General features: G+C 40.2%; 1 protein-coding gene across 6 annotated transcripts in view; it reads right to left on the bottom strand.

The window, feature by feature from the left end:
• Positions 1 to 1,959: 1,959 nt before the first annotated feature.
• The window catches only part of AUH (AU RNA binding methylglutaconyl-CoA hydratase), a 162,537-nt gene continuing 150,981 nt past the window's right edge, over positions 1,960 to 13,515 (bottom strand). For 3 of the 6 annotated variants that reach the window (XM_089912906.1, XM_022560700.2, XM_089912908.1), the window contains 4 exons: positions 13,124 to 13,311; positions 9,802 to 9,852; positions 8,209 to 8,256; positions 1,960 to 4,024 (listed from right to left, as the gene is read on the bottom strand). In XM_089912906.1, the coding sequence (XP_089769032.1) occupies positions 3,947 to 4,024; positions 8,209 to 8,256; positions 9,802 to 9,852; positions 13,124 to 13,311 (365 nt within the window). In that variant the 3' untranslated portion in view covers positions 1,960 to 3,946. Of the gene's footprint in view, positions 4,025 to 8,208; positions 8,257 to 9,801; positions 9,853 to 13,123; positions 13,317 to 13,515 lie in introns of all 6 variants that reach the window. The other 3 variants (XM_089912909.1, XM_022560701.2, XM_089912907.1) reach the window with 3 other exon arrangements.

Here is a 13,515-nt window from a genome sequence, read left to right as displayed (position 1 = left end):
CCCAGGAGTAACCAGTGCCTCTTCTTTCCTGGATGCTATGAAGAAGAGTAAATACAATAGCGCATGGAAACACCTGGCAGTATTTAGGGCTTCATAAATGGTAGTCATTATCATCATAACAATACCCGACCCTGATTCTCTCATTGTATTCACATTAGTATCTTCAATGATATTGTCAAAATGTTCTCGTGATCAAAACATATAATACTGTGTTTTCTATACTTTTAAGATAGGATTGACATGCTGGTGGCTATGAGCTCACTTTGCTGGTTCCAGGGAATTGTCAGCTGAGGAAGGGCTATATTCCTACCTTGCCTCCTTTAAGCTGGTGTGTGGACGACTGTCATGAGGGCTGGCTCTGACCACTTGAGAGGTGCATGTCTTGGTCTGTCCTTGGGGTCCTTTATTCTGTCAGGTGCCCAGCTGGCTCACACTGCCCTGAGGATTGGTTTGAGAAATATGGCACACCGAATTGTTTGATTAGGAGCTATCCCTCTGAGGGGTAACTGAATTTTGGGAGGTTCCCAAAGAAAAGGCATTTCAAACAGTGAGTTTTTAGGGCTTGAGACCCACAAATATTTTGAGCAGAGTGTTTGATCCCCCTATCTGCCAAAATACCCCCAACCACAGTCTGTAGCATCTCATCTATGCAGAAGAGTGGCTCTCATTTTACCAAAATATTACCAAGTAACTTTAAACTGCTCTATTTTTTCTTTTGTGACACATGTACACATTCTTGTTAAATATAAGAAAATTTCTACTGTCTTTTGATAAAGCCCAATAAATGCTGACATACATTATTTAACTAGGTAAGTAAACAAATAATAACGGCAGGATTAAACATTTAAGTCTGCCTGCATGCCAGGATTTTTGGACCCCAAATCAGAGCAAATGTAGGGCCTCACTTAACCAGAAGAGAGAGTTAAGATTAAGTGAGGAAAAGGGTCAATGGGTAGCCAGCTATGAGTCCATATGAAAATTAAGCATTTTCTGTAAGTATGGTATACATGAAATGACACCCCACTACCCTAGTCCATGTCCAGAGTGCTATTCTAAGTACCGTCAGAAAAGTAACAACTGTGTGACAAGCCAGATTTCTTGACAGCTAGAGGGGAAAAAAATCCCAGGAAAACCATGTCTATTTTTTATTGAAAACAACACAAACTGGAAATGACCCTTTAAATCACAGAAAATGAATCACAGGAAATCTGAGTCTTCTTTTGGCCATGATTACAAGTCCTCTCGACTCAGAGTCTCTGTCACTTGGAGACCTCTCTTTCTTTCAGAGATAAGTTATAAATTAACCAACGCTACATTACCTCAAGACTAGTAGGTCTCCTGCTCTGAGGTAAAATGAAATATTTTTCCCCTGAACTGTAAGTGTGCCCGGTTAATCATCCTCCCTCTTGGTCGCCTTTAACTCATCTGAACATATGGATACATCCACTGTGTTACCAGCTTGCATCATGTGGTTTCAGTGTAAGGACTCGAAAACACTCCAAGCCCTGGAGGAAAACAAAACGAGCTGCTGGCCCACGTGCTGGTGCAGGCACTCCCTCAGGGATGAGCACCCTCCCCACCCCCGCCAGCACCCAGTCACTGGGCTTTGACCCATGGGGTGTGTTAGGACCACCCCCCAGCAAGACTGCCCTGCTGAAGAGAAAACCAAGGGAAAGGCAAACATCTATACAGACAGCTGGGCAGACACGTTGAAGTGACTACAGGATGAGGTCTTTGCTTTCAGATACACTCCATTGACTTAATCACTCCAGGGACTTAATCAGAACTTGTTAGGAAATTAAATGGTGTTCAATCAGCAGCAGACTCCGAATCCAAGTTAGGAGAGACGAGTCACTCAGCACACTCAATATTTTTCCCCATGAACATAATTATTTCCTACTCAGAATGGAAGTGGAATTTGCACATGTCACGGACAGAGCCAAGGGGTCCTGAAACATCTGAAGGATCATGAAAACAAGGACCAGCACTTTATTTGCAAATTATCCTGCAGGAAATGAATGGTACAAGTTTATCAGCAAAGTGTACACACCACCAGATACAATCACCACAGAGCCCAATGTAAATTTTAATAAGCTCCTTTCATATGATGGCGATCAGCTGAGCAAACATCATAGTCTGCACAGTGTCAGCAGCAAAGGTGACAAAGAGCACAGCACTTGCTGTAGTACAAGGACGCGCATAGTAAGCAGGCCTGCCCCCTGGCACGGTGCCCATCAGCTGAGGTTAAGTCCACGCTTACCTCTTTCAAGGATTTTAGAATTGAGATTAAGAGTTCAATTTCTCAAATTAAAAAACAGAAGTTTCTGTGATTTAACAAATTCCAAGTCTATATCCTTTAAAGAGCAAGGAGGCTGTGGTGCAGAGCATGGGAATGCATGAAACAGGCAGTCACCCATGTGTCGAACTTGACTTCACTGCAATGAAGCACAGCTGCAGCGTTTGGGGACAGTGGGGGACCCCTGGAGCTGGAAAATAGCAGGCGTGGGTCCTGGAAAAGGGGGACTTCTCCAGCACTGCTGGACTCAGCCCTGGATGCAGCCTCAAAAGGCAGTGTGGTTTGATCAAATGAACACAAAATAAAGCTAGCCCAAATTCGTTCAGGGAGCTGTGCTGTTCCGCTCCCTTTTGCACACTGAATTCTACAGGTATTTCCCACACACTTCCTATCTGTCCCGCAGGCAAGGCTATATAAACTCACATACCCCTGGAGCTCCTCCATTTCCAGTTGCTTACCTGGCCAGGGGTAGAAAGGCATGCTGTTTGTTAGAACGGGGAGAGAGGGGTGATGTGTTCACCTCCTTTCCTTACTGAAATCAGCTGCAAACAGCTTGGGAGAAGGAAGCAGAAAACAGGCTTCACTTCACCCTTAATCCAGGACGAAGCCACTTCTAAGGGCCAACCTTGGCTGCACCATTTTTTTTTTTGCGGTACGCAGGCCTCTCACTGTTGTGGCCTCTCCCGTTGTGGAGCACAGGCTCCGGACGCGCAGGCTCAGCGGCCATGGCTCACGGGCCCAGCCGTTCCGCGGCATGTGGGATCTTCCGGGACCGGGGCACGAACCCGTGTCCCCTGCATCGGCAGGCAGACTCTCAACCACTGCGCCACCAAGGAAGCCCAGCTGCACCATTTTATTTCTGGGTTAGGCCAGGGGGCCAGGCCACTTGCTAGGAGGGCTTACAGGTACAACAGTTCCAGGCCTCCAGTTGGCCTCCACAAGGCCTTTGGTCCCAGTCTCTGACTGGATTAATTCTCCACCATCCATACTGTATTCTAAGACTGACTACATAAAGAGGTCACCTGACAGAATCAGCAATGGAAAGGTGGTTTCTTCTAAAATCCAACATGCAATGATTTACTCAATACAAAAAAATGGGGTAAGAGAAAAATTTCCACGTTTTCTTTTCACTAATTTTACATATATTTGATAATTTTCACTCAGAATTCTATCAGCTCCTTTTTCAGTATGAGATGTATGTGTGTGGGTGCATGTGTACAATCCCTTGAAAACTTTATTTGGTATAACTTCACATTTTTGGTACATGGAAATAATTTTATTTTCATACTGTAGCACAGGAGACATACAATCAATATTTTTTCCTAGCGTGTGCAATATATAAATTATTCACATGAAGAAAAATTAAGAACAGAAAGCTTCATATGCAGGAGGTATTTAAAAATGTATACCTAATTTTGAATTGGCGTTTTTGACAGTATACACTATTAGCTTTATAAATCTGAATGAAAATGACGATATACATTTGAACAAGTACACACAGGGGTCCACTCCAGATACTTAATTCAGTATATGGATAACTCGCTCTTCACTTTGGTCGCTGGGATTCCAGATGCTGAGGCATACGTGAATCTGAAAGATACTTCCAGAAGTATATTTATTACACTGGCATTTTAAAGATTTCTCTTTCTTCTACTCTCCTTTATAACGAGGGGTCCTTTTCTCTTTAAAAGCAAGAAGACCTTCAAGTCTGTCTTTTGTTGGAATAGTCTAAGAGAAGCAAAACATTGTTATCTATGCCAAACAATAAAGACAATTGTAAAAGTTTAATAAGCTTTAACTAAGGAAACTAATTGGAAGACAATCTAAAATTTTGAAATCATTTGAACAATTTAAATTATGTGACCAAATTTATCATTCTAACTCTAAGATGCTTTTTTTTCCCATTTCAAATGTACTTGAATAAAATTGACTTTATTTTTTTTTAGACAATTTTAGGTCTACCAAAAAACTGAGCAGAAAGTTCAGAGTTCCCATACACTCCCTCAAGCCCCCCCCACTGTTTCCCCTATTATTAACATCCTGCATTAATGTGATACATTTGTTACAACTAATGAGCCAATATTAACACAATATTATTGACTAGTCCATAGTTTACATTAGGGATATTCCATGGGTTTTGACAAATGCATAATGTCATGTATCTACCATTACATTATCACAAAGAATAGTTTCACTACCCTCAACATCCCTAATGTGCCACCTAGTCATCCCTTATCCACCACCCCACTGTCTTTTCCAGAATGTCATATAGTTGGAATCATATAGTATGCAGGCTTTTAAGACTGAAATCCTTCATTTAGTAATATGTATTTAAGGTTCCTTCCTGTCTCTTCCTGGTAGGATAGCTCATTTCCTTTCATTGCTGAATAACACCCCACTTATACATGTACTACCGTCTATCCATTCACCTACTGAAGGACATCTTGGTTGTTTCCAAGTTTTGCCATTAGGAATAAAGCTGCTATAAACACCGGTGTGTAGGCTTTTGCATGGACACAAGTTTTCAACTCATTTGGATAAATATGTAACAACATGATTGCTAGATCATGTAGTAAGACTATGTAAGAAATGGCCAAACTGCGGTATCTTGTTTTTATTTGCATTTCTTAATGACATATGATGTGGAGCATATTTACCTATGCTTATTTGCCATCTGTACATCTAATTTGGCGAGGTATCTCTTCAGACCTTATACCCAGTTTTTAATGGGTTATTTTCTTACTGTTGAGTTTTAAAAACTCTTTGTATGTCTTGGATACATGTCCTTTATCAGATATATGTTTTGCAAAGATATTTTTCCCAGTCTGCGGCCTGTCTTTTCATTCTCTTCACAGTTTCTCTTGCAGAGTAGAAGTTAATCTTAATAAAGTCAAACATCAATTTTTTCTTTAATGAATTACACTTTTGGTGTTATATCTAAAAAGCCATGGCCAAACTCAAGGTCACCTAGAATTTCTACTATATTATCTTCAAGAAGTTTTATAGTTTTTCATTTTACATGTAGGTCTATGGCCCATTTTGAGTTAATTTTTGTGAAGGGTGTAAGGTCAGTGTCTAGAATTTTTTTTTTTTTGTAGTTGAATGTCCAGATGCTTCAGTACTATTCCTTTTTAAGACTATCCTTTCTTCATTGAATTGCCTTTCCTCTTTTGTCAAAGATCAGTTGACTATATTTGTATGAATCTACTTCTGGGCTCCCTATTCTGTTCCATTGATCTATGTGTCTTTTCTTTTGCTATTTTGATTATTGTAGCTTTATTGTAAGTCTTGAAGTCAAGTAGTGTCATTCCTCCAACCTTGTTCTTTAATAGTGTGTTGGCTAATCTGGGTCTTTGGACTTTCCATATAAACTTTAGACCTGGTTTGCCAATATTAAGAAAATAACTTTCTGGAATTTTTATTGGGATTGCATTGAATCTATGATCAAGTTGGGAAGAAGTGACATCTTAATAATATTGAGTCTTACTATCCATGGATATGGGATATTTCTTTTCTTTTTTTTTTTTTTTTTTTTTGCGGTATGTGGGCCTCTCACTGTTGTGGCCTTTCCTGTTGCAGAGCACAGGCTCCGGACGCGCAGGCTCACGGGCCCAGCCACTCCGCGGCATGTGGGATCTTCCCGGACCGGGGCACGAACCCGTGTCCCCTGCATTGGCAGGCGGACTCTCAACCACTGCGCCACCAGGGAAGCCCCTGGGATATCTATTTGTTTAAATTGTGATTTCTTTCACCAGAGTTCCCTCTTTAGCCTGTTGATATGATGAATTATATTAACTGATTTTTGAGTGTTGAACAAGCCTTGCATATCTGGGAAAAAATCTCACTTGGTTGTGGCATATAATTCCTTTTATATATTGTTGGAGGCAGCTTGCTAATATTTTGTTGAGGATTTCTATATCTATGTTCATGAGAGATAATGGTTTGTAGTTTTCCTTTCTTGTAATGTCTTTAGTTTTGTTATCAGGCTAATACCGTCCTCATGGAATGAGTTAGGAAGTATTCCTTCTGCTTCTATTTTCTGGAAAAGATTGTAGATAATTGGTGTAATTTCTTCCTTAAATGTTTGGTAGAATTCACCAGTGAAACCATCAGCGCCGGGTGCTTCCTATTTCGGAAGTTTGTTAATTATTGATTTAATCTCTACAACAAACATAGGACTATTCATATTATATTTCTCCTTGGATAAATTTTGGTATATTTTGTCTTTCAAGGAATTGGTCCATTTCATCTAGGTTATCAGATTTGTGGGCATATATAGTTCACAGTATTCCTTTATCCTTTCAATGTCCATAGAATCAGTAGTAATAATCTTTCTTGCATTTCTGATATAATTTTTATCTTCCTTTTTCATTGATTATCCTGACTAGAAGTCTGTCAATTTTATAGATCTTTACAAAGAACCAACTTTTGGTTTTGTTTTCTATCTATTGTTTCCCCTTTTTCAATTTCACTGATTTCTGCTCTAAAGTATTATTTGTATTCTTCTGATTTGGGATTTAATTTGATCTTCTTTTTCCACTTTTGAAAAGTGCAAAGTTATTATTGATTTTAGATCCTTTTTCTTTTCTAATATACATATTTAATGCTATAAGTTTCTCTCTAAACATTGTTTTTCATATATTCCCACAAATTTTGATAAGTTGTATTTTCCTTTTGATTTAGTTCAAAATATATTTTAATTCCTCTTGAGACTTTCTCTTTGACAAATGTTATTTAGAAGTATACTGCTTAACCTTACTAAAAAGATTACATCTCACCATTAATAGGTGGGGTTCCATCTATCTTTCTGTGATTGACTACTAGTTTAATTCCATTGTGGTCTGATGGAATACTTTGTATGATTCCTGTTACATTTGATAAGATGTGGCCAAATATGCTTTTAAATTTTTTCTTCAGACTCTGAGGTTGTCCATTTGTAAGAGGTTTGTAATTTAGTTCATTCATGGTATGTGCTCATCAATGACAGGTGGTAATTTATATATACAGACCAGGCACAGAGTAACACTCTAGCTATTGCTCCTAATTCATGATACTGCCATGCTTAAACGGGAGCTGACACAGTTTCCAATTCTCAGAAAAGGTAGAACAAAACTCTTTTGCTACTTTAGATGCCTTAAAACAAGCACCTAAAGTATCTTTCATTTTAAAAAGGATGGAAGGGGCTTCCCTGGTGGCGCAGGGGTTGGGAGTCCGCCTGCCAATGCAGGGGACGTGGGTTCGTGCCCCGGTCCGGGAAGATCCCACATGCTGCGGAGCGGCTGGGCCCGTGAGCCATGGCCGCTGAGCCTGCGCGTCCGGAGCCTGTGCTCCACAACGGGAGAGGCCACAACAGTGAGGGGCCTGTGTACAGCAAGTAAAAAAAAAAAAAAGGATGGAAGAAACGAAGGGAGGAAGGAAGATTTGTTCCTCTATAAAAAGCCCTATTAATTTGTGTACAAAAAAGAAAACTGTATATGTAATCAAACTAGTGAACTTTCAGTGGGTAGGAGGAAAGGCTCAGAACGTCAGGAAAAGCCAATGAGTCTCAAATACTGATGTTTCCTGGAGGCACGTGCTCACAGCTGCCGTCTTCACACCTCTCTACCCTGGAGTGAGGGTTCAAGACCACACCCAGAAAACACAACATGAGCCAGAGAGACAGCTACAGCACAAATGGTACTAACTTAACTGTTCTAAGCATTTTCTAAATTACATAGACAGGAGTCATTAGTATGTGGAACAAAATCAGTCATAAGAGCTGGTAACAGTCAAACAGCAGAAATAAATAATTTCAACCCATCTGTATGATTTTTTAATAGTGTATATATATCATGGTTCAGTGATATATAATTTAGTTGACTTATACAGAAGGTAAGGGGTATCTGCATTGAATTTGTGGTTGTATTACATACCTGAGCATAACAAGCTTCTTCTATGGCTAATCCTGTTACTAAATCGACCTGAGGATAAAAATAGAATTCATTTCAGCAAGAATTACTTTTTAAAATATGGTATACTCATAAATATAAATTCAAATTTAATAACTTTATTCCAAAAGAACAGAATTCTTTGATGTAATACAGCAAATCAGAAGTATGACCAGCACGAGAAACTCTGGAACCAGGTTGCCTGGGTTCAAATTCTGACTCTACCATATGGGAGCTGTGTAACCTTGGTTACCCAGGTTATTTAACCTCTCTTGCCTCGGATTAGTGTATCTGAACAGGGAGATAATTACAGTATGTACCAAATGGGGTTATTGTGAGGATCACATGAGTTAATCTAGGTGAAGTCTTTATAAACTACATAAGCTATACATTGGGTTGGCACATAGTTAGGGTCATATAAGGTTTTTGCTATTAGCATTGTTACTATTTTCTCTTTTTAGAGAAGTTTTTTTAATTAATTCATTTTATTTATTTTATTTTTGGCTGTGTTGAGTCTTCGTTGCTGCGCATGGGTCTTCTCTAGCTGCGGCGAGCGGGGGTTACTCTTCGTTGTGGTGCACGGGCTTCTCATTGCCGATGGCTTCTCTTGTTGCGGAGCACGGGCTCTAGGCGCGTGGGCTTCAGTAGTTGTAGCACGCAGGCTTAGTTGTCGTGGCTCGCGGGCTCTAGAGCGCAGGCTCAGTAGTTGTGGCGCACAGGCTTAGTTGCTCCACAGCATGTGGGATCTTCCCGGACCAGGGCTCGAACCCGTGTTCCCTGCATTGGCAGGCGGATTCTTAACCTCTGCACCACCAGGGAAGTCCCAGCATTGTTATTACTATGTAAGAATTTTTAAAAACCAAATACTTTGTAAATTTTTAAAAATGTATTTATTACTAACATATTTAACCTCTTTTTACTGCTGTGAAGGCCAGGAAAACATAGTGGCTTTGGGTCTGCAAGGAAGAAATATCTTTCTTCAAAATTCCTGTAGTTAATTTATCCAAAATACAACTGCTGTAATGAAAAGCCCAATGTAAATGGGTACCTGCATTGCTCCCTTGCCCTGCTTACTTCTCCCCTGTCCTGGGGCCTCCACTCCTTTGGAACTATCTCTCCAGAGTAACCCCAGGGCCCCCTGCAGGGTTTATGTGTGTCTCACTGCAGAAAGCACATCAAGAAGTTAAAGATGGTCTCCATCTTTAGGAGGAGCTTTGAGCCGGGAAGTTCTCCTTAGAACATTTTTTTATAATATGATACTGGTGCTGAGAATACACAGAATGCCCTTTTCCTTTGGTTTTCTATGAACTACTAGCCAATAAATCTATTAACTCAATGGCATAAATAATAAGTATGTCATATGCTGCAGCGCATCATATGAATTCTGTGATTATGATACTGAAGCAACAACAGATATAAGCAGAATGAAATCACTGATGTAGCTAAAAAGAACCTCAGTAGCTTTCACTAATCATAGCAGTGAAACAGCTATATTTTAGAATATTAAAAAATAATGGTTCATTTAAGTTAAATCTCCACTACCTATTCCAACAAGAAACTCAAACTTAAGGCACTCACCTCCATCCCTTGATTAATTGCTAATTTTGCCACTCTCATTGCAACAGGTCCCTAAAATTCAAATTAAAGAAACATATTTTAATAATTTATGCAAATCATGTTGTACATCTCAGTCAAATTCAGAAATTCCCTTTGCTGGATCCATGGCATAGAGGCAACAATGGCTGTAAGATAGTTGACGGAAAATTTATTTTAGGAGCCTTGCAAGGCCTTAATTAAACAGCAATTGTAATAATCTATTGCACCAGCATGTTACGCAGATTTCACAGCATGCTGTGGCACAGCAAACTATATGCTTGGAGGTCAGCAGGTGGTATGTGTCCAGTAGAGGGCTTTTAATTGTTCAGCAAATTTCCCTACAGGTTAAGTAGGAAAAAGAAAAGGAGATAAAGTGTTTGGCACAATAACACACCCATGAGTGGTTCGACAGAACCCTGGGCTTGAGATGAGGCTGACACTATTGATTAACATGGGATTCAGATATCATCTGTTTCAGGCAGTGGAGCTGTATCTTTCTTCCCTGAGCATCAATAATTAACCACGATGATGATGTATTAATAAAGATGCGTCCTCCAGGCAGTGCTCCCACATCACACAAAAGCTTCAAGTCCAAATAAGTCCTTCAGGATCTGTGAGGGTCACAGAGGAAAGAACTGGGAGTCCTCTGCGAGAAGGGACACATAACTTTGTCTTAGAAACCATAATCCTCCAGATGGAATTTGATTATTTGATCACATTTTAAATCACTGAAAATTGTTTATTGGGTGATGAATTAGAATTCAATGGCATGTTTTTTTTGGTACGCGGGCCTCTCACTGTTGTGGCCTCTCCCGTTGTGGAGCACAGGCTCCGGACGCGCAGGCTCAGCGGCCATGGCTCACGGGCCCAGCCGCTCCGCGGCATGTGGGATCTTCCCGGACCGGGACACGAACCCACGTCCCCTGCATTGGCAGGCGGACTCCCAACCCCTGCGCCACCAGGGAAGCCCCAATGGCATGTTTTAAAGCATCTTTTGAATTAAAATGCAAGAGGCTCTAAATAACAGGCACAACAAAGGACTCCAATAAGTGAATGGATAAATGTATGATGGCATGAAAAATGCTATTTTTCGGTTATCTACTTTAACCTATCTAAATTCTCTTCCTAAATCACATGCTGAAAAATCTTTTTCAGAGACTGCAATTTTCCGAGGCTTAGGCAAGTATCTTAGTTAGAATCCTTCCAGATGTGATTTGTATGTATGTTACACATACTAGTTTTTTTTTTCTTTCAAGATCATCAATTCATTTTTTTTTTTTAAACAGAGGGCTCCTCTCAACTTATCCATTCACTTTTATTACCAGCTGACCCAGACAAGTGCTAGTCAAACTTCCATATGCACACAACTCCCCAAGCCCCTGGTTAAAATGGAGATGCAGATTCAGGGGTCTGGCATGGGCTAGGGATTCTGCAAGTCTAACATGTTCCCAGCGGACGCCTGGACTGCTAGTCCACAGACCACACTTTGGGCAGCAAGGTTTATAAAACTGGAGAAACAGGAAAATGAAAATGCTATTAGATACAACGCTTAATTAGTTTCTCTTTTAAAATAAAAAACCAGTGCCTCTTCTTTATATACAAACTTTTTTCCTAAGATAGAAAAATGGAAGTAACATATAATACAGAAATCACCTAGAAATATTAATTTTATAGAAGCTTTCTAATTATTTAGAAGACTAATCATTTAGTAAAAATGTCTGTAAAAATGAAGATTATTCCACCTCAAATTCTGTTTTGTAACTTTTGTATACAGTTTCACAGTTACACATTTTCCAAAGTCGTTTGATATCTCCCTTCACCTGGGGAAAAATTAATTTCAGCAATTAATGTTCTCAGAGGCATGTCCTTCAGATGAAAGAGACGATGAGTTCTGCCTGGTTTACCACGTGGTAGGATGCAGTCAGATGTCAGGTTGGAGGTGGGGAGAAGGGGGCTCTCAGGCGGGGTGAGCTGTGGGCAGTGATGGCATTAACAGCACTGCAGTCACAGGAGAAAGAGCCAGTTCCCAGGAGTGAGATAAGGAACCTGAACCACAGAGGTGCCAAGGGGCTAATGAGCCACCCGGGCAGAGCTCTGGAATAGGGAGCTAAACGCTCCCATCCAAGGATTAGGAGAGGCTGTGAATCTCAGAACTCGGGAGCTGTTTTTTTTTTTCCTTAAACTAGTAAAAATCTTTTCTACTTGCTCTCTCTCCATCAATTCAGAGTATAAGACTCTGTGTTACCTCATATGGGGAATAAACTATATAAGGTCCCTGCCCTGAAAGAGCTTATAGCTCATAACTTAACTGAGAAGGACTGAAGTAGCATCAACAGCAGGCAGTGTGGTTTTAGAAACCAACTCAAATGAGAGGACCCGTCTGACAGCTCTCAGGGGACAGGTACATCACAGCAGACCTGGGCCTTGTCTTACAACAAAGAACTCCAAGGATGCCTCCCGAAACTGGATGCGAAACTCCAGACAAATGTGGAGGGTGCATGCATTTTTCTAGAGAGAGATTTCATGAGATTTTCCAAAAGGACCCATGGCCTTTGGTTACAAATACTGAGAGGTTACAAATACTGTTTGAGTTAGAGAGGAAGTAATTTTGACTCCAGAAGTAATAAAACTTTACACGCCATTAGGAATAAAGACAAGTCACTAATTGTTTACATAGCAAAAATCCTTTAATCCATGATTTCAGAAGAAAGGAATATTTGAAAAATACTCCTAAAAGAGTGAGAGAACCAAGAAACTCTTAATACAGGTCCCTAGATGTGCTGTTATTAACATTACTCATGAGGATTATGATCTGTGAGTAAATGTGCAGTGAGTCCCAGATTTGAAGTGTAATTGTGAGGAAGCATATTGTGCACAAAGGAGTTAAAACAATGCCTACATCACCATAAAAACAAACACAATAAGACACACAACTGGTGCTGTTCAAGCAGGTTATCTCAGGTTATGGGATCTCAATGAAAGCTCACTTGGCATAATCGACTCTGGGCTCCTTACTTGTGTTTCAGTTTGGGGGCAATCCAGTGTGACAGCCCATCCGTCACTGTTTCTCTTCATATGTACAGTTCAGGTCAGAAGGGCTAGCTGGCGAACAACTTAAGTTGCTGGCAAGTTCTGTCCCAAGTGATAAACATGTATGTGATATATTATCAACGTATGGCTACGATAGGGGCCTCAGATTATCTTCAAATCTTAATTTTAATTCTGAAGGCTCTTAATATTAATCTAGTCAATTTGTTATAAAGTTATCTAAAAAGAGTAAAAGAAGGAAATGCAATTAAAGTACCTGAGGTAAAAACTCTCTTGCTAGGTCCAAGGCCTTTCTATAGGCAGCATCCCCCTCTTGGTTCTGTTCCAGAACATGGCTGATCAAGCCCACTGCTTTGGCTGCTTGGCCATCGAGCACACGTGCAGAGAAGATGAGCTCTTTGGCCAGGGACATCCCAATGGCACGTGGCAGTCGCTGCGTGCCCCCTGCACAGGGGATGAGACAGAAAATGCAGGCAATGATTTGACACCCTTTCCTTTTAACATTTCAATGTTTCATTTCTTCTTTTATAAAAACAAACCAGGGCCAGAAGTTTATATGTCAAAATTAGTAACTGGAAAACTACTTCAAGACAGAACCTAATTTCTTAATTAGTTTATAAAATTATTAATATCCCCAAAGTACTTAAG

The sequence above is a fragment of the Delphinapterus leucas genome, chromosome 6 (genome assembly GCF_059928025.1).
Source record: "Delphinapterus leucas isolate spDelLeu-1000000601 "Yukka" chromosome 6, BTC_Dleu_Yukka2, whole genome shotgun sequence".
Lineage (NCBI taxonomy): Eukaryota > Metazoa > Chordata > Mammalia > Artiodactyla > Monodontidae > Delphinapterus > Delphinapterus leucas.
Note: the sequence above shows the minus strand (reverse complement) of the source record. Positions and strands in the feature narration are given on the sequence as shown.